The 20,681-nt window shown below is 48.6% G+C and overlaps 2 protein-coding genes across 3 annotated transcripts in view; both read right to left on the bottom strand.

The window, feature by feature from the left end:
• Positions 1-129: 129 nt before the first annotated feature.
• LOC122417852 (uncharacterized) lies at positions 130-10,795 on the bottom strand. 2 transcript variants are annotated; one of them, XM_043431692.1, is made up of 10 exons: positions 9,688-10,795; positions 8,954-9,374; positions 3,999-4,177; positions 3,838-3,900; positions 3,453-3,580; positions 3,006-3,236; positions 2,770-2,925; positions 2,056-2,537; positions 1,612-1,950; positions 130-1,466 (listed from the first exon to the last, which is right to left on the bottom strand). In XM_043431692.1, the coding sequence occupies exons 1-10, from the start codon at positions 10,471-10,473 to the stop codon at positions 817-819; spliced, it is 3,435 nt and encodes a 1,144-aa protein (XP_043287627.1). In that variant the 5' UTR covers positions 10,474-10,795; the 3' UTR covers positions 130-816. The 2 variants fall into 2 exon arrangements, with proteins under 2 accessions (XP_043287627.1, XP_043287628.1); XM_043431693.1 differs by lacking the exons at positions 8,954-9,374; positions 9,688-10,795 and adding an exon at positions 4,977-6,616.
• Positions 10,796-15,697: 4,902 nt separating this feature from the next.
• LOC122417862 (uncharacterized) overlaps positions 15,698-20,681 on the bottom strand; it is a 64,402-nt gene continuing 59,418 nt past the window's right edge. Inside the window, exons 4-8 of the mRNA XM_043431714.1 lie at positions 18,401-20,205; positions 17,910-18,300; positions 17,618-17,848; positions 16,494-16,734; positions 15,698-16,415 (exon numbers count right to left, since the gene is read on the bottom strand). Of these exons, the coding sequence (XP_043287649.1) occupies positions 15,784-16,415; positions 16,494-16,734; positions 17,618-17,848; positions 17,910-18,071 (1,266 nt within the window). The 5' untranslated portion in view covers positions 18,072-18,300; positions 18,401-20,205 and the 3' untranslated portion in view covers positions 15,698-15,783. The remainder of the gene's footprint in view (positions 16,416-16,493; positions 16,735-17,617; positions 17,849-17,909; positions 18,301-18,400; positions 20,206-20,681) is intronic.

The raw sequence follows: 20,681 nt of genomic DNA, 5'->3' as shown, positions 1-20,681 counted from the left end.
CTTTCTCCCTCGCTCGCTCGCTGCTTAATGATAAACCGAGCACACTCGACTTCGCCTGTTTATTAAAGCACGCGACTACCGGATCGCGATAGTTTGAGGGAGGAAAAGGTATCGAGAGAGCGATTTATGTACAAAACATCGATAAATATTTATTTTTTTTTTTTCGGCATTTTAAAATACGAATTTGTCATTTGTTTGTGTGTTCGCTTATTTTTTATACGCAGACGAGAAAAGATCGATTCTCTCAATAAATTAGCTGAGAATCGAGGGTTAAAGTATCGTAATTATCACTAATCCGGAGAGCTACAAAGACATAAATTCCTGACGTTTTCGAACCCACGAAATCGGCCTCTTTGAGCGACGAATTTAAAATAATTTGAACTCTTTGGATTTGGAAGAAAAACTTGGCGAAAAAGGGAGCTCCGAATATCGCGCTGAGCAGCCTCCCCTCGGGCCTCCCTTCCGTTACGATAAATCCAGCAACAATTATAATACAAATATTTAAATAACGTTTTTGCTTGTTTTAAGCGAGTAGGAAAAAGACGTTTCGACTCGGTTGCGAGTCCCTCTTGCTTATTGTCCCATTTTCTTCGGCGTTTCTCGAGCCCTTTCCTCAGTGGGAAGCGAGATTAATCACGCGGCGCTAAAACGCGCTGCGAGTACCGTTTCTGGCAAGAATCCTAAACGACACTTGACTCATTTATCTACGATCGCACACTCGAAATACGAGAGCGAGTCGAGCGGGGAGAAACCTCCAATTTTCTAGTTTCCGTTGGACTCGCCCGGAGCCTTAACCGGCGGTGATCCTCCGACTCCTCAGACGTTGACGGGGCACACGTTTTCGTTCGGCCGGCTCTGATGCTCGCCGGGCCACAACGAGTCGCGAGAGTTCCCGGTGGATTCGCTGCCGGACCTCTGGCCCAGAGGATTCGGCGACGACGGAATGTCCTCGACGAGGCTCGAGGGCGTCGGGGACTTGGCGACGGGGGTTCCGGGTTTCCCCTTGTTGCCGCGGCCCTCCAGGCTCAGCCGGTCGATCCCGTAGTCCGGAGAGCCGTCGATCTCGTCCAGGTCGATCTGCTGCTCGCTCGAGTTTCCGCTCCGGTAGGCGAGCGAGGCGAGCGACGGGAGCGGGATCTCGAGCACGTGCTCGCCGCTGCTCCCGGCACCGCTGGCGCTGTTCTTCGGACTGTAATAGGTGTAGCGGGTCTGCTGATCGATTACTTCGTACTGAGCGTCCGGAGCCAAGAAGGGGCCGCGACTCGAGGAACTTCTCGAAAATTCCTCCGCCACGGAGATGCTGTTCAAGGGCGAATAACTCTCGGCCAACGGGCCAGCCGACGCTTCCGGGGTGTGGCTCGAGCCCAAGGGCAAAGGCTGCCGTGCGCGCTTCGACGACTGACGCTGCCTGCTGAATCTACTGCTGGCCGGATACTCGATCAAGTTGTCCGTGGAGTCGACGGCGCCTGGAAAACGATTTTTATAGTTCGGTTCAGTTCTTCGAATGTGTTTTTTTCATTTTTTACGCTGGGGGGGGGGGAGGGGGGGGGGGGGTAAATTTTTATCGAATTTTTCGAAAATGCTGCGACGGAAAAGCAAATATTTCTTTACTCGATTGCTGATCCTTCTCGACAGCTAGATCGTAGAAGCTGCTTTCGGGTCCGCAGCACGATGAAACGTCGCCGAAGTACAATTCGCTCTCGGATTGCTTGTTGAGCGAATTATTGCCAGGCTCCTGCTGAAAGCCGCCGTTCTCGACGCCTTTGAGCGCTTTTCTCACGTGTCTCCCTTTCGTCCCTTCCTCTTTCTGTGCTCGCTGCGCCAGGTGATGATTGTGGAGATGCAAGTTTCCCATTTCGATGTCCGGCTCGGTCCCGGCGAACATAACTTCCTCGGTGTTTTCGTAGTTGTCCGAAGGACGCATATTCGTCGCGCGTTGTTGTCGATATTCTGTAAAAAAGAAAATGAATGAGCTTGCAGAAAAAAGGAGGAAAATTTTGAAAGAATTCATTTTCTCGGTCATTTTTTTATTATTATTATTTTTTAAATCTTTACCGTCGCAAGTGACCGGTTCGAAGTTTTCTATTCTTTTGACACTGGAAATTCTGTTGGCAGGAGCATTGACCGGAGTGGTTCCGGTGGAGTTGCAGCGAATCGTCGATCCGGGGGCTCGGCGTTCCTCGCTGATTTGGGGCCTCCGGGCCGGACTGTTCGGATCGCTGTACGGTGGCGGTGGACCCCAGAGCGCCGGGACGGGCCCGTTCTCCAGGAGACTGTACGACGCGACGGAGGAGGCGCAAGCTCCGTAGGGCGCCGAACCCGTCGAATTAATCAGGCTGTAAGGAGCCCCGCTCCCGTTTTGCGATTCGTCCGTCAAAACTGTGTAAGGCCCGGGCGTATTGTCGCCCGGTTCCCCGCTGCTGCTTCCGCTGCTCCTCATCACAACGGCGCCTCGAGACTGCGTGTGGAAACCGTAATTCGAATCCGGGGTGGGCGCCGGACCTCGGGAACGGGACCACGGCAAACGCCATCTCCGGCTGAGAATGAATTTCCAATCGAATTAGGCCCGATGATTTTTTTTCGATTCTTCATCCAATTTATTCAAATTTAGTGACTAAAGTTCTGGAGTTGGGGAATTTTCGTCTGAAGCAATTTCGTAGGAAATTCGATTTCCTACAAAATTGCTTCCATGGACTTTCGCTCTATCTCCAGCCGTTTCGACGCTATCGTAGCTTCGGTATCCGAACTCCGTTCATCACATTTCTTTACCTGAAAGGTGCCAAATCCGGGTTCGGAGTGTACAAATTTCCGGGAGTTTGAGCCCACCACGGGCTCGTACCTCCGCAGTCGTTGCAGCATCCGCAGGAGCCTCCGGTTCCGGCCCCGACGGCTCCGCTTCCGCCCTGACCGTACAAGGATCTGCATCTGAAAAATGCCTCAATTTCAATCGATCCTCGAGCTTGAAAAGCGACATTTTTCCGACTCGATTTTCCCTGCGCTCTTACCTGAGCTGCAACTGTTCCCAATACATTTTTTTCTTCTCGTGGCTAAGCAACTGATAGAGAAGCATACACGAGAAAATGCACGCCAAAATTCCGGCGACCGAGACGCCGAACAGGGCTCTCAGGCAGTCGTACAGAGCCCCGTGCACCGCTTCGCAGTGCGGAGTTTCCTCGAACAATACACCAGGATCGGACAAGACCCGACCCTGCGTCGATCCGTAGCACGTGCAAGATCTGAAAATCCCAAAAACATCAATGAAATTTCATTGGAAAGCAAATTCTTCGAAGATCAAATTTCATGTTAACGATCAAATCTGCGCACCGCTGAAATTGAGGGACAAAAAATACATTTTCAAAACTAATAAAATTAATGAAACTGATGGAATTAAAAATCCACAAATTTACGGAGATGAGAATTCTCGACGAGAATAAAAAAAAAGCAGAATTCACCTGGCTCTTTCCGTGTAAATGCACTCCCGCAATCCTTGCAATCTTGACATGTGAACAACCGTCGTCGTAACTGTGACCAAGACGCAAACGAGAGCGCAGACGACGCCAACAGAGCCGCACATTTTCATCTGTAAAAAGAGGACAAAAACAGTTACGTAAATGTGAATATTTTACAAGTGAATATTTCTCCTTCGTTTATTGAATTTTTTGAATCTTTTTACAAATATGATAGAAACGTTTTTCGAATTTTTCAAAAACTAAACAAAGGATTCCAATTGATTTGTAATTTTTTGAAAAATCAGTCAAAAGAAATTGAAATTTAGCAGTGAAATATTGGAAATTTCGCTGTCTCGGTTCGTCGACGGCAGAAAATAGTTTCGCCTACCAGAAAACCGTATCGATGTTTCCTCCTCGCGAGCAGGATGGTGAAGAGCCCCATGAGGATGAGCTGAAAAACAGAAAGAAAGGAAAAAACGTTCAAAAGCTTTTTTCCCTTCTCGAGGGTTGTTTACACGAGTATGGAAAGGCTTTAATCCACTTTTTTACCATCGACCCCGGTATGTAAGAGGGCACAGTCTCGAAGAGAGCGAGGCTGGCCGTGTGAGCGGAAAGGACCGCGTGAACCGCGAGGAAAAGGCTTCCGACCGCGGCGCTGAGACCGCCGCAGAGGCAGCAGAGCACGACGTATTTTTTGCAGCACCCTCCATTATCGCCGCTGTTGGGTCCTGCGACATAAAAACGAACGTAAAAATCGCGCACTCAACTAACGAGCTAATTAAACCCCATAAAGATGGAGAATATATTTTTTTTTATTTAAAAGGCAAAAAATGAAATTTTTTCATTATTTCAGGCATTTTTGGTGAACTCGTGTGAGCCAATTTTCTTTGCCTTTTCCGTTCCACCACCTGTGGCCGCGTGAGTCTGCAAAAGATCGTGACAAAAATTAAAAACTCATTTATTTGGAACAGTGAATATTGAACTGCTTGAAAAATGATTCCATCAATTTGAATTTTGCGAGTTCGGAAAAATAAAAATTTATTGAAAAAAATCAATAAGATCTTCGCAAATCGATGAATATTCGTGAACTTTTTTGAACTTTGCCAAACATGCAAAATATTTGAATAAAACAGACGAAAAGTTTTCAAATTTTCTACTATAAATATTATACGAATCTCTGCTGTAATAAATGATGAAAAATTTGAGAAAAAATGAGAGAAAAAACGCGAAAATATGAAGGTGTCATTCGTCCGAGCAGTAAAGTAAAAAAATGTGAAAAAATAGTGTAATGAAAAATTGGAGAAAGGCGCGACAAGTACTGAAAAATATGAGAATGGTAACAAGTCGGTGGAACATTGAAAATAAATGAGGTTTGAAAAAGTTGATAATCTATCGAGTTTACAGGTGATTAGAAGTTGGTTGCTGTAAGACCTTGACGCATCGGATCGGTGACATTGAGAGTGTGCTTCGGGATAGAGCGTCGAGACTAATAATAGAAAAAAAAGGGTTGCGAGATGATCAGCGTACCGTAAGGATGCGACGGCGGACAGCGGTAAGCGGTTAAGTGAGCATGGCTCAGCGGATGTGTCAAGTGAGAGTGCGAGTGGGGTCCGAAGGGGTAGCCGGAGCTGGCGGGGAGGTTGACGGCTGCGACGTCGCTGCCGAATTGGCAGCGGACGATTTGCAGCACCGGATATCCGTCCATTTTGGGCTCCGACTAATCCGCTGTTTGTCTTACGACTCTGCGAGGCTTTTTTTCGGCGCTGGCGAGTTCCGGGTCCATGTCGATGTCGAGCCGGTGCTCCGGGGGGCGCGGGCATCCGGACGAAAATGTAAAATGCTCCGAATCTCGGCCACTTTAATTCCGAATAGAACGAATGATAATTTGACAAGAAAAACGTCGGCCGCCGGAGCCGACGCACGATTGGGAACGAATGCCGCGCGCACGCTCGCAAAATCCGAGGCGGATTGCGACGCGCTCGGACATCTCGGGAAGGCGAATATCGACGGAGCGCCCCGCGCTCCGTGGACCTGCGCCGTTCGCGGGGTTCGGAACTCAACGCGGCTCGATAGCCCCGAACGGATCGCTCGCCTCTCGCCAGCAATTAAATTCTCGAAGATTCGATCGCGCGCGCGGGAGAAAACGGATTGTGGCGAGGGCGCAGGAGCCTCCGATCCAGGCCGAGGGCTTCGATCGACGCGGCGAGCTTTCGGGGCGGAAAAGCCCTCCGAGGGCTCGGCCAATTTAAGGGAAATGGGGAACCCCGCTCCCGGGTGTTCCCGGACCCTTTTCCTCGACCTCGTCCGAGTCCCTCGGGGTCCCAGCGTCCCTTTTGAGACTCTGAAACTTTTTAGGTTACGCTCGATACCCAACGGGGGACCGCAGCGCCACCACGAGGCCGAAAACGGCAGCGGGTATCGCCGGAATTCTCAGTACCGTCCGCCCCAACTCGAATCCCTCCCCGGCCGACCTCGAGCCCCGGATCTCCCGCCGGTAAATCGACGCTCAACTTTTCCACTTTTTCAACGACGACCCCGAAAGGGCTCCGGGTCGACCGGACCTTCCGCGCCCCTTCAAGCCCCCCCGAAGCTTTTCTTTCCCTCCTAATCAACTCCTGTTCCCTCGGATTTAGCTGCGATCGCGCGAAACCTCCGGACATCCAACTGGATTAAAGTTTTTTCACTTTTTTCCAAAAATCTCGGGATCTCGGCACTTTTCCGTCTCCGCTGTTTCAATCAGCGTCCAGGAGGGCCTTTGCGATCATTCAACTTTTGCAATCTCGAAACATTCGTAAAAATCCGACTTTTTCAAAATTTTAAGGAACACCAGGCGACATTTGTGATTCAAAAAAACAACTGAAATTTTTTCCTCATGATCGCAGAAACGATTTAAAATTATTCTCGCAATTATTCAAATTGTGTGAAATTTATTTGTCGAGGTTCATCCATTTTTGATACTCTCATAGCGGTTCGAGAGACTCGGCAGAGTTTCGGGACAAGTACCTTGACATATCACGCCTTTTTTCTCAAAAGTTCTGCAATCTTGTCTTCCGAGCTAAATTATAAGCTGAGCTAACCATGCACAATCACGCTGAGTTCAAAAAATAAAAACTATTAACTCTAGGATCAGAAAATTGAAAATTTTCTAACATTCGTCAAAATGATAAGAAATTGATGAAATTTGGTGATAATGTTCTTCAACATCAAGTACGAAGACAGAATTTTTTTCAAAATTTTCTTCTGCTTAGTTATCGAGTAATTAAGCATTAAAGCAGATTTCTTATTCCCGGAAACGCCATGCTTATACACGTCAACTTTAGTGATCAATTACTCGATAACTGTACAGAAGAAAAATCTTAAAAAATTTGTATTGTCAAATTTGGCACTAAAGAATATGTTCACCAAATTTGATTAAATTCTTATTATTTTGAAAATTTTTAATCTATTTAACATGGTTTAGCATGGCAACATTGTATCGTCGCTAGCCACCCTCCTTAACAAATGTTCACATACGAGACAAAAGTACTCGTCACATCGATGTATTCTTGTGCCTCCTTACCTATTTGTTTTGCAAAATTGAGATAAAAATTGGCTATTAGTAGGCAAGAAAAAGTCGTGATAGTAAAAAATTCTCTTTTATCTCATGTAACTTGCTATTGATGAACTCAAGAACAAAAATCAACAGAGTGTGGAATGCGAAATTGAAACATTGATCTATCGAGGAATACTCTGTCATATGGGCTGGAATAAATGAAATTTTCGGATATAATATTTTTCTCATTCTTTTAAAATAATAAATCGAAAGCCGTAATATTAAAAATAATTATAGTCAACAATTTGAACCATGGATGTTTGTTTTGTGCGTGTCCAATGCTTGAAATTCGATTCGAGTCTCTCATTAACGTTGTAAATACCGCATAATCGGTATATTAGTGAATAATATTATTCACTAATGCTGTAGGATTGTAATGTATTTGAATATTTCTCACGGTTTGAAATAATTAAATACTTTCGTAATTAAATCGTCAAGCAAAACGTGACAGCAGCCATTTTCTATTTATGTGCGTATGCATATCTGTACTTTAAAAAACCAGCTGGCTCGTGGTGTTGTCAAACCTTCCACCGTTTGTGTCGTTATTACTCGTTAACCTCGAACGAGTATTTTTATTTTTCCTTCTCCAAGTGATTTTCAAGGTTTTCTCAAGACATCATTGATATCTAAAATCATTCTATTTTCTTATTCACGTTTTGGCTCTTTAAAGTTGGGAGGATGCTATTTCATTAAATTTAAATGGTTGAGCAGGAAGTGTGCCTGCGACGAGAGCCTGTGGATAAGCCTTAAAAAATGTGATTTTCGTTAACCGTTTTCTCGACAACGAGACGGTAGGTCCTGTAATAATTTCGGGAATAGATGCTCGCTGTATAGTTCTGACATATTTCGAAATTTCGGTTCTCAAAGTTGGAATTTTCGATTTTCATTAGATTCGCGCGAACTTCCTTCGAGTCATTTAAAAAATGAGGAAAATTTCGCACGCATGAAAATCATCGCAGTCCAATCATCGTTAAAAAAAATAATGATCGAGCACCGGATCGATGAGGGATCTTCGGTGCATGGAGGAAAAGAAAATAAAATTCTCATTGCAAAGTGTCCGAGTCAAAAACGTCGTAGAGTTCAATCTTTAAGATTCTAAAACTCAAGAATTGGAAAAATTGAAACTGCAGTTTAATTCCCACGTAAAAGTGAAATTGAGGAGCGTCGAAAACGTCGGAAAATCGGGCTCGAAACCTCGTTACGCTTAGAACCTTAAAAAACCACGTTCGAGAGCTGGCGATCAATGGAAAAACTTCGACGAGCCAAAAAGACATGAAATAAGAATCCCCACGACCCCGAGCCTCCGAATGACGCAGCGTTGCATGCATTTCTTCGACCCAAGATCCCATAAATCGAGAGTAAAAGCAGCTGAAGAATGCACTGAGAAAAAAATTTGGTCCATTGAACGCGTTCTATTCAGTTGGACGAAAATACAGAGAATTAAAAAAAAAACAGACAAAACTGGCATATTTTTGTACAATCGAAATAAACAAAGTTTCAATATTTAAAATTTTGAAATAAATAACAATATTCAATCATTTTTAACTGTTTTTTTTTGTTCCAAAATAAAACATTTTTCAAAATAATTTCTAATGTTCAAAGTAACGGGAATTTTTGATGACAAAATCGTAAAAAAGAATGAACAAACTCCCATTCGATTTGTAAATCTCATATTTTTGTCCAACTTAATCGAAACGAATTAAAAGATTTTCGCCTAATTTTGAAAATTCGAAAATTTTCAAATAAAAAAATGAAGCGAAATCTCCGACTTCCTCTCCGACTCAATATTCTTAGAATAGTCAAAGTGAAATCGATTTGCCCAAAGTTTGAGTCGAGGACTTTAGTTCGAGTCCCGAAATTCCGTCCTTTTGCAAAATCGTTATAAAACGTTGGTGAAGAATGAAAAAAATACCAAGTTCGTAGGCAGCGATGGAGTCTCGTTCGTATCGTCGGTTCGGTCTCGGTGGAGGTCTTGGGGGCAAGGCAGGTGGTTGGTGGCTGGCGATGCTGGATTCGATCATGTCGTCCGACTCGTCGTCGGGTCCGGATCCGTTGAGCTGCTTCCTCGAGGGATTCTGGTCGACTTGGGAGGCTCGGAGTTCTTGCTGCTGTCCGATGTGCTGATGGGGATGGTGATAATGGTGGTGACGATAATTCTGGTGCTGCTGGGAGTGGGACCGCTGCTGGGCGAGCTTGTGCCGGTGCTGCTGGTGGTGGTGATGGTGGTGGTGGTGCTGGTGCTCCCTGGACGCGGGGAGCTGGGGCTGCTGGTGCTGGTGCTGGATCTGGTGACACTGGCACTTGCCCTTCTCCGGGGTGTTTTCGCTCGGGACCTGCAACACGTTTAACTCGATGAGGTTTGCCCTTTGGATTCGAAATGGTTTTTAATGGGTTTTTACGAGTTCTGACAGATTGAAATCGGCTCGGAAAAAATGTCGGTGGAGTTCGAAGCGTCGGAGTCCAACGAAGTGTTGAAAAAAGCCTCTGATAATTCGAGTTTCGTTGCCTGCAGAATTTACATTTCGTAGTATTTCAAGGTGGACTCGGCGAATTGAAAAATTTGCGAGAATGCTTTTTCCCTGAATTTCGTTGGACTCCGACGTCGCAAAGTTCAGCGTCGTTAGAAAAAATGGACCCGAGAGTGACCTGGATCGGCTCGAAGGTTCCTTTCGCGCCGGGATTCGAGCCTCGCTGAAGGGGCTGGAGGATGTGTTCCGGATGGAGGTTGCAGAATCGAGGGCTGTAATTAACGGCGTTGAGATTGTGGGGGTTGAGGCGGTGGAGTTCCTCGGTTTCGGGTTTGTTCTCAGCGTTGTTTCGGCTCTCGCGGAGCGAGCGGAGGTGGTTTTTCGAGCGGTTGGAGTTGACGGGGAGGTGGTGGATCGGGGACCGGTTGCGGGAGTCGTTGAGATTCGCGTCGAGCCGGGGATGGATCCGGGAGTTGGGATCGTTGGAGGAGGAGGAAGTGGCGAAGGAGGCGGAGGAGGCGGCGGTGCCGGGTCGTTCCTCGTTCGTCCGGGGGGAGTTTCCCCGTCGGAATTCGAGGATCTCGCGTTCCTCCGGCTCCCTGTCGACGTCGAACTTTGAAAATCCTTCAGTTTCCGGGCCCAGGTGGAGCTCGCCCTGGGGATGCTTCCGCTCGAGCTCGTTCTCGTACCTGAGCCCGAGAGCGGGCCCCGGTTCCTCCTCGGAGTCCTCGGGGCTTCGCTTCCTCGGCTCGCCGGCCCGGGCCTTCTCGACGGTCCTCTCCGCCCCCGGGGTCGCGGAGCCCCCCAGCTCGGGCATTTTCTCCCCGCACCTTTCCCCAGGATCGACGCACAACACTTCACTCTCGCCGCTCGGCTCGACGCAGCGGCACGATCGCTCGACGAACCTCGAAGGATCGTCGCGCTGCCCGCCGAGCAGCGACGTCGCTCGCTCCTCCTGAGCCATTTCCACCGATGAAAAAACCCGCTACGAGCCCCTCGGCGGGCTCCTCATTTCGCAGGGGTCCGGGCCCCCGAAACTCAATCGGCACCCGCTTCGATCCGCATTCCAAGCTCGCGAAACCGAACGCTTTTGCCGCTGGGGTTAAAACACTCGAAATTTTCGCGCACTCGTCTCCCCGCCGGAGAGCGAAAGCCAAACTGTACACTGTTTATCAAAATTCGGACGAAAACAAGGGAAAAAATGAGATTTCCGGAAAAAAATCGAGCCCAGTGAGCCTCGCGCGCGCACCAACTCGGACAGATTCTCGGCTCCTTCACTGCCGGACGTTCAGCTGTGGAATGCGCGTCCCGGGGCCGCCCCCCTCCGCGGCCACTTTGCAACGAAGTCCCACGACCGGCTCGCCGAACGTGAGAACGAGAGGGAAGCCCCCGACCGGGAGGGAGAGAGCGAGAGGGCGCCACCGAGCGCGCGGCACAAGAGGAAAGTGAGAGGAAGCGAGGGAGCGGAGCGGGCCCACCCATGGGCCCGGGACAGCAGAGCGTGGACCGCGAGGACCTCGACAAAAGCGTCGGTTCCTCTGAGAAACCATCTCGTTATGAGTCGGCTCGCTGCAATCACAACAAAGGCATTGCACCTGGTCGGACGAGAGGAAAATTCTCCTCCCCGCCTTTTTTCTTACAAAACACTTTCTTCCCCTTTTTTCTACCTGCTCGAGATTTCTACCTGTTGCGAGAAAAAAAAACGTTCGTTGTGGACATTTTCCCATGGAGGGTCGACCCGCTCTGCAGTCAGGAAGAATCTTTTATTCGGAAAACCATTCACCCAAATCCGCAGTTTTTTCTATCGTTTTTGCCCCTTCGCTGCTCGGACAGCCGAACGAATCGTCGACGCGCGCTGGTCAAGCAGGAATCCGCTGTTTCCTCTCGACGACGAGAGACGGCGCTCCGTCTCGGACTCCGCTTTGCCGACTGCTCACAAGCAGATTTTCTCATTTATCATGGGAGCTAACGTTCGACTCGATTTCGGTTTTGTGGCGTAACGACCTTATCGAATGTAAGAAATTTCTGGACAAAAGTTTATCTCAATAAATTTCATATTTTTCAAGTGACAATAACCCGAGTTTGTATTTGTATTTGCGTTCGTTTTTTTTTTCACGAATTTCTCTTGCGAGGGAGAAAAAAATTGCGAAATATTTGAAGCTGCGTTCGTTTTTCCGGGACGTCAAAATTGACGTTTCACGCGCATTTATACACGACGAATTCGATCGTTTTACATCGACACCGAACCCCAAAGATTCTCCTCCGGTTTCTGGGACATTTTTGTGAAAAAATGACGTGCGACGTCCTCGTATCGAATTACTATGTGGAATTGGTGCTCGAAGAAACATATTTAATGTGCTTCGCGCAGGGGAGGCTCGCGGTGGCTTCTCGGGCCATTAGTTCGAACAGGAAAGCAATTCGTCAAATCGGGATAAATGTAGTATCAATAACGTGGCACAGCTGGTGGCATCGAAGCATGCATTTTGGCAAAGCCAAGAGTCCGGAGCGCGATGTACACGAATATGAGAGAAAAAAGCGACATAAAAAGCGGAGAGTTGATTGTTGGTGCTCGGGGCCGAGGATGGGGCGAGCGGGAAGGGGGGGGGGGGGGGAATGGGGAGAATTCTGCGAGGGAAGTTTGATTACGATGTTCGTTTCGAGTTACCAAACCGTGGATTTTTGTTGGTGGAGAAACTCCCGTCGTGAGGGGGATTCGAAAAAAGGCTCGCCAGCATCGATGACACTGAAAATTCGAATTCTCATTTACGATTAAAGGAAAGAAGATAAAATTCATTTCTAGAACTGTAAACACTGAGATGTAAAATTGTGTGTTTGACGAAATTTTTATTGATCCTCGAATCCTGGCGAATAAAATGAAATTGTTCACCAGTAGAAACCGACGATGAGCTTCAATATTTTTTCGAGTGTTTACAAAATTCCTGATTTTCATCAAGATCGTAAATCAAATTTCCAAAATATATCAATTATTCGATTCAAATTCATTTTTCCACGTCCAAAAAAACCTTTCACAGTCCCGAATGATAAAAAATTTGAAAATAATGCTTATTAATAACATTTATGAATAAACGATTCCTAAAAATGAATAAAATCGATCAAATTTAATAATTCCATCCCAAAAAAATGATTCATTTTTATAAAAAACTGCAAAACTTTGTTCCGTCACTTCCTTCGCTTATCTGCGTTTACGAAGAGTCGAATTCTCAGTATCATTTCGATAATATTGTGACTTTCTGCCGCCAATCAAGGGCCGGGTGACCGGGAGCGGGGGGGGGGGGGGGGAGTTCCACGTACATTCGGCGAGTTAAGGTGGTCGGATGAAATAGAGCGTTGAAGGAAAGCGGGCAAAGTCGATTATCAGGTTGATACGCGGTCGGCTGGACCTGCGGACGATTTATCACGATATCAGTTGGTCCGAGCGTGTGTACCGATGGGTCGGGGGCGTGGGTGGGGGGTGGGGGGGGGGGGCCCGGCGTTTGAAGAGTTTCAGAGGTTTGGCAATCAGAAACGAATTTTCGTTATTTTTTTGCGTGTCCCAGAGTGTACTAGTGCGGATAAATTTGCTCGGAAGTTGGAGTCATCGGGGGTCGGCGGCGAGGGGGGGGGGGGGGGGGGGGGGGGAATCATATTTTGAGGTCTTTGGAATGGAGAAAAAAGTCATGGGAGATCTGGACTGAGTCGTTGGTGTTTCGGCGGATTGAGAAGTGGGGCTCGGGGGGTTAAGGGGTTGAAAGGGGGTGTCGGGGGGGAGGACGACGACGATACTGGTCCATCTCTGAGACTCGCCCCATTTGGCGGGAGAAGCTAAATAATAAATAGGAGAGGCTTCTCCGGGGATGGCCCGAGGGTGCCATTAACGGGGTAGGAAGAGCGAGGGTGGGTTTCGGGGGGTTGGCGGTGGGTGGGGGGGGGGGGGGGGGGGCTGGGAGAGGAATGGTACGGTGGTGGATTGTGCGATGCTTTTCCAGGTCGTCTCGGGGCCGAAGTACTCTCAATAGGAGGGTTTACTTGGCCCGGAGGCTCCGGGCGAGCCTCTTCCTTCGCAATTTCTCGTGCGTTTCTTCGAGTCGCTTTTGAACGCGAGGCGAGGGCTGCTCTCTTCGAGGCGACTTTGACTCTTTATTTTCTTCGCTCTCGCGAGGTCAGAAAGCTTCCTTCGAAGTATCTCGCGACGGACTCTCGTGCCCGGAGAACAAAAACTCCAAAGAGTCACCTCACGGCCGTACCTCCCGGCTTCCCCCCCCCCCCCCGCCCGCCCCCCGGTAACTTTTCTCCAGCTAATTATCGAAGCCGATCGCCAATCCCTGGCGCTTCCGACCGGATGTTCCGTTTCTTTGGGGCTCTTGAGAAGTCTTCGGAAGAAGAGAGCAAAATAAGGATGTGAAAAAACGGCTAATGAAATGAGGGAACGAGGTGGGACCGCGTGACTTTCCGGCTCGAGACAGCCTCGACGCGGCCGGCCGCGTTTTGTAACGATCCTGGAAAATGAGACTGCGAGAGCTCGAATATAACCGGGTATAAATGCGGCTTGTGCTATCAATAATTGAGGATTATTGATGGAGGCTCGCTCCGGCGATGGAACGGGGAATTCGATCGGGATGACGATGTGTAGGTTGCACTTTCTCTCTCTCCCTCCCGCTGAATCGTTCCCTTTCTCGCAGACATCCTGGTGGAAGGGGCCGCGAGCATTTAGCGGTCGAACGAGAGGGCCATCCCCTGGATGCGTGCTCGAGAATACAGCGGGGGGGGGGGGACCCCCCCGCCCCCGCCCCGGACACCGGCTCGACCACCCTCGCTGTCTCTCTATGTACAGGCAAGATCTCTCCTCGACATCGTTAAACTATATACGGAAGCCCGACTCTGTACAGGAGCATATATGGCCAGCCTGGTATCGACATGTCGATGATATGCCCCCGACTCCCCCCGCCCTTCCCCAGAGCCCTACAATCATCGGCCACCCTCAGTAGTCAGCCACTCGCCTCAATTCCTCAGCTCCCCGGCCCTCGGGCTCGAATTTCTTCGACTTTGTCTCCAAATTCGCAGAAAAACTTGAAGAAAACGTCCACCCCCCTCCCCCCTTGCCCCCGGAGGACCAAAATCATTTTTAAAAATTCAACGGACCTTCGAGCTTCTTCCGAGACTCCAAATATTCTCCTCCGGGCCAATCACTGCCCCCCCCCCCCCCCCAAGAGCCAACGTCTCCTCCCTTTCTTGGGGTTGTAACACCCCCCACACCCCCGCCCCGGAACGACCCCTATAAATATAGACTCGGTGAGAGTCGACATTGCAGTGGCAGCGGAGTGCCATGTGTGGTCGAACAAGACAACGCTGCTGCACCAGAGTCCTTCCTTCCATGGGGAAACACGTGTGGGTACCCCCCCCCCCCCCCCCAACCCCAACCCCAACCCCACCGCCCCCGGCCCTCTTCTCTGTGCTCGTATCACAGGGACATAGGTATGCCAGCATTTCGAAGCTTTGGGAGCTGCCGGACAATCGGGAGAACGGACGATCGCGATACGCGAAAATACCATCTGTCATTGGAACGCGTTTGCCCACCGTTCGCAAGCATCGAGCGACAACAACGACGACGACGACGACAGCCGTACAAGCAGTTACTAAAATCTGTGCGGGTGTGCGATGCTCCTGCTGCTGGCGCTGCTGGTTGTGTCGGTGCTGGTATAATCGTGACGGGGCCGCTGCTACTGCTCGCTCTCGGGGCCATGGAAATTGTGTGAGTTACGCGTATGCAGACTTCGATTCGTTGTGCTCTACAGCGCTGTGGAGAACTTGGCTTGGACGTTTTTTACGGATGCCGTCGAGGAAAACTGGGACGGAGGCAGAACTTCCGGGAATGAGGGGCGATGATGACGCACCGGGGGCAACGGGGGGGGGGGGGACCTCCCCGGGAGCAAAACGACCCCAAGGAAACGACTTCCGCACCAGGATCTCGATCATACGATTCTTTTACCAAATCCCTCGAGCTGGAGGCGCGAGCCGGAACTCTGGAAGCTTCCAACCCAACAATTCGTTCCGTTTCATTTCTCAGGCAACTTCAACTTCGACTTGGCGACACTCAACGGCCTCTCTTACCTTCTTGGCGACTTCCGGTACTCGAGGACGCAGGGAAAGACTCCGGGGTTGACAACAACACGGGGGCTTCGGGGCGCAAACTTTATTCGGAAAGAAATGACAGGTTTTTTTGGTTCGGGCTAAAAGGAGTGGAATATTCGAACTCGAAGTCGATTCGAGCGCTCTCTCAAGCGGCCCTGGACTCCTGGGCCCTGCTCGCTTCCTCGAGCGGGAAAACGTTGATGCTCCTCTCCAGGAGGCTGCCCATAACCGGGCTGGAATCGTTGCCAAAAACGGGGGTCGAATCCCCCCCCGATTGGGGCGAATTCACCCCGCTCCTTTCCGTGCCTCCCCCGAAGGCTCGCTTCCTCCGGGTCTCGGCGAGCGCTCCCCCGGCGCCGTGCTCCCCGACGTCGCTCCTCGAGTCCCTGCCGAAGGCGACTTCCTCGAGGAGAAGCCGGTTCTCCTTCTTCCAGGCTTCCCGCTTGTTCAGCAGCAAAACTTCGTCCTCGAGACGGTTCTTGCCCCGGATCGGGACCGACAAATCGAAGCTCGACGCGCCCCCCGGCCCCGGGGAGCCCGTCCACGCCGACGAGGGAAACGGACTGGCCGACGCACCCGGCACGGCGACGAAAATCCTCGGGGCCTCGAAGCCCAAATAATCCGCGCGCTTTTCTCGGCGCAACGACAATATTTCGCCGAGCATTTTCTCGTAGGAATCGCCCCTCCACCGCCTCCCGGATTTCAACTCCTTTTTCGATCTCCCAACGCTTCGGCGCTTCCAACGCTCCTTCCGGGGAAACGAGCTTCTCTGCGAAGCTGCCAATTCAACAACGACGAAATCAAACTCTTCTCACGACACTCCCGAAATAAATCGAACCCCCGACCTCCACTCACCTACGAAATTGTCATTCGGATCAGCCAGAAGCGTCGTCAAAGCCTGCTGACGGCTCCGCCTCGTCCCCGCATTCTCCAGAGCCGACCCGTTCGTCGAGTTCCTCCCCGTTTCGTCGGGACTTCCGGTCCCCGGAGTAACGCGGTGCTCAAGACCTTGAGTCGTGCCTATCCAGCCGACGGCTCTCGACTCACTTTTCTCTTTCGACTCGATTAACTTCATAAGCAACGCCAGCTCGTGCAGCTGATTCGACCGACGGAAGCACCATTTTAGTGATCGTGGAGACGAAGATCCAAATTTTTTGAAAAAGCGATTAAAATTGGCGAAATCGAAGAACGAAGAAAGTGGAAAACTTCGAAAGTGAGGAAAAATTGAAAAAATTATGGAAATTTAAATTTTCAAAATGCTTCCTCAAGATGCTCAAGATGCACGGTGCTCAAAGCTTACTCTGCGAGGTGCTATAGTTTTCATTTTCGTTTCCTCGCAGAGCAAGCTTCAAGCATTGTTCCAAAAGCTTGGGAAAGCAATTTGTTACTTTTAATTGTTCTTTGAATAAAATTTTATCCCATTTATCGACTTTTAACTTTTCCAAATTAATTTCCAAATATCCAAGCCGATTTTTCGAAAAACTCAAATTTTCGTAAAATTCAAAAAATCATAAAATTTCAACCGCTCGACCGATATTTCCCAAATTCAATGCCAACCTTCCTATCATGATAATCTATTAAAAAAAAAAAAACAATTAGTGATAAATCTTAAAATTTCCGGAAGTTAGAGGGTCGACAGCCTTTTTTTAAAAATTTCAAAACGTCGTAGGATTCGTATTTTTTTTCGAATTCTGACAAAGTCATCAGAGAATGTAGAGCTCGTTCAGATTAACATCTACGCAAAACGGTAGCCCTGTATCTCAAATCGTTTTCGAGTTATAAGCGTTTGGATTTTGTAGTCCCATAACACACACACACACACACATCCGGTTATTTTTTCTAGACACGATTTTTCGATGCTTTGGGACATTTTGAGCACATTGACATTGAAAACTGGAAAAAAAAGTCGATTCGTCGTCGACTCGACTCCGCTGTCGACTCTCCCACCGTCGAGGCTTCGAATATTCCAATTAAATTACCAAATAATCGTGGACCGAGTGAATTTTCGTTTTTTCTGCTTGGCTCAGGGCGTTGTACTCGGTTATGAGTCCCTTGAGGAGATTGACTTTTCTCGCGAGCTCGTTGAGGCTCTGCGACGCCGAGGCATCGAGTTGGCCATTGCTCGAGGAATTGGGGAAGAGAAATTCGTCCGGCTGGCCAGTTGCCTTCTGGCCGGTTCTGTTATCCGCGACACCGGGCTCCGGAGGCCCCTGAAACGGTCGTTCGATTGGTTGGATGAAACCGGAAGTCGAGGAAAGGCGAGCTGCTCACCTGGAGCTGCGAGTCGCGCGTCCCGCCGAGAGTCCACAGCAAAAATTTCCGCAGATCTGGAGCCAGCGGGGAACAAGTTTTACGTCGGACTTCGTCGAACACGAGCCGGCCCAGAAGCCCCATCACGCGCTTCATCATCGTTTCCGTTTCTTTCACCTGCATTTTTGGGCTCGTTTAATAAACTGAATTTTCTCTATTTTTTATTTCGGTTTATCATTTTTTCAATGTTCTTTTATTTCGATAATTTTATTTGTTGATGAAAATGGCAACTTGCTCCGTCCTGGTCGGAGCCCTCGTGGCTATTCTTGCCGAGAATCTTGGAGCCTTCGGGCTTCTGCTTCCGGGACAGGCCCGGGCCGAGGGCGTTTTTGAGTCCCTTGTTTTGTTGGACCTGCCGAGGAATTCAGTCTTTATTAACCGTTTCTTAGTTCCATTGGAAGCTCGGAAAAGCCTGGGAATTTATGAAAATGTTGTTCCCCTCGAAAAGCTACTTTTTCGAATATTTTTTCCACTATCTTTCCGGCCAGCTCTCCGTGGACGGCCAAATCGATTTGGGACTCGTCCTCGATGTTGTCGGCTGCGAGGAGGACGGTCAGTTTGCCGCTGTGGCTGCCGCTCGTGTCCGAGTCATTCGCGCCGGCGGGGGGGTTCTTTAAGGCAAATTTTCATTTCGATCAGCTTTTCCGGGCGCTCAACTCCGGCTGGAATGAAAAGTTACAAAACCCCCAGGCTCGTTTCCCCTTTCGCCGGAAGCTTTTCCTTCGCGGGAGCTTTCCTGGCGGAATTTTCGCCGAAGCCTTTATTATCGGGCACCCTTTTTTTCGCTTGAAAAGCACGAAAAAAATGAGCCCGGTTGCGCCCTTTTCGGACGAGGAGGGGACCTTCTGCGCCGGGGAAACGACCAGCCTCACTTTCCCACTTTCTCACCTCCAAGAGATATTTACCTCGCGCTCTTTGCGACGTCTGTGGGCCCGGTTTATCCGCGATTTCATCGTTTCCCGTCTCAGCGACCCCGCCTGTCTTCTGATTCTCGTCTTATTTTGGACTCTTGTCTCCGAGGCTCTTCCCGAAGCGAAGACCGTTGGTTCGGGCTCCCGCGAAGAGTTGCCGATCGTCTGAGCACGTCGGTCCATCAGGATTTTATCCTCGGAATGAAAAATACTCTAAAACTCTTACGCTCGTTGCCGGCGAACTTTCCACCGTGAAAATCCTCCCGTTGAAGTATTTTTCGCTCGAGAAAGGCGCGAGGATTGTCGTCGCGATGCTCGAGTTGTCGACCGGCCTCGCTTCACCGACTTGGGCCAAGTGCCGACCGATTTTTATCGACGATTTTTGCTGCACGACATTTTTTCCGTTTATCTGCAAAACAATTTTTTTTCCAAAATTCTTTACTTTCGTTCTTTTTTATAATTTTCAAAAAATTTTTTAAACAATGAAAAAACTGGGTTGTTTGGAGCGCCCCGGCTCGTCGATTGGAAACCGGGAAAAGCCGAAGCGTGCTCGTAACCTGAAAGACTTTCCACTCCGGAGCGAGGCTCGTCTTGGTCTCGAAGGATTTGCGGAAGGCTGGAGGAGAGTTGAGGGAAGTGGGGTGGCCAGAAAGGCGAGTACTCTCGACGGGGCTGAGCTGATCCTCGGCGAGTGGATTGCTCTGCTCGACGCCACCTTTGAACATGTCATCGGTGCTTTTGAGTGCGGCATAGTTTTTCGCGGATTTGACAGCGTCGGAGTGGAGTCTGGATTGGGTTTCGCTTGCTTTTTCATTTTCGTTTCTGTCGAGGCTGCGATTTATCGTTTTTTTTTCTTTCGAGGCTGCGAGTTTGAGGTTTTTTGAGTTTTTCCTAAATTCGGCTCCCCTTTTCTCCTTAAAATCGGAGCTTTTCGATTCCACCGGCGAATTTGGATGCTCCGAATGTCTCGCGTCCCTCGATTTCTCCGCTCTCCTGAAACGATCTAATTTCGCTTTATACTCGACGACCGTCCAATCGCCGAAAGTGTTGTCGAATTTTCTGCTCTCACCATCGGCTCCCGTCGGACGAATCCGAATTTTCGTCCGCCGCTATTATTTCCCTTCCAACTGCCAAATTCCGCGGCCCCATCGACGAACCGCCTCGCACTTTTTCCCCTTCGTCTCCCGACTCGGACTCGTTGTTCAAAAATTCTTCTTTCGGCACTTGGTTCCTCGAGGATTTAAGCTCCCGCTCTCTTTCACGCTCCTCCTCCTCGTGCTCGTCCTTTTTTATGGGTAATCCACTCTCGGAATCGTCCGGACCGGCGCCGATCGCGAGAACTGGAACTGCCCGAGTCGTGTTGAATTTTTAGTTTCCATTTTTTTAAAATATTGAACAAATAATTGAGCAATTCAATTCTGCTTCCCAACATTTTCCAACTACCAAAGTGCGCTTTCAACATTTTTCATCTTTCACCGAATTCGTTTGATTTTTATTATTATTTTAAACTTCATATTTCATATTCAATTGAATTGAATCTCGATTAAATTTTATTGTGCATTCAATAAAATTTCATGAAAATCGAATTAAATGAAACCGAAAATTTTCATATTAGAAATAAAAAATGAATTTTACCCAAATTTTCATTTTAATGTTGCGCCCAACAAAATTTTCTTCATTTCAATTGTAATCTTGACATATTTTTATTTTAATAAATCATTTTTCTCTTTTTATTTTAATCTAATTCAATTTTAAATTGAATCGAATTTCAATTTTATATCAACTTCAATGAAATTTCATTAAAATCGAATCGAATGGAATC

This window comes from Venturia canescens, chromosome 11 (genome assembly GCF_019457755.1).
Source record: "Venturia canescens isolate UGA chromosome 11, ASM1945775v1, whole genome shotgun sequence".
NCBI lineage: Eukaryota > Metazoa > Arthropoda > Insecta > Hymenoptera > Ichneumonidae > Venturia > Venturia canescens.
Note: the sequence above shows the minus strand (reverse complement) of the source record. Positions and strands in the feature narration are given on the sequence as shown.

Excerpts from the sequence above, each read along its gene's own strand:
- LOC122417852 (XM_043431692.1), bottom strand. The coding sequence starts at position 10,473 with ATGGCTCAGGAGGAGCGAGCGACGTCGCTGCTCGGCGGGCAGCGCGAC. Across the intron at positions 9,375-9,687 it reads GAACCTTCGAGCCGATCCAG|GTCCCGAGCGAAAACACCCC; the intron begins GTCACTCTCGGG and ends AACGTGTTGCAG. Across the intron at positions 4,178-8,953 it reads CATCGCTGCCTACGAACTTG|GACCCAACAGCGGCGATAAT; the intron begins GTATTTTTTTCA and ends TTTATGTCGCAG.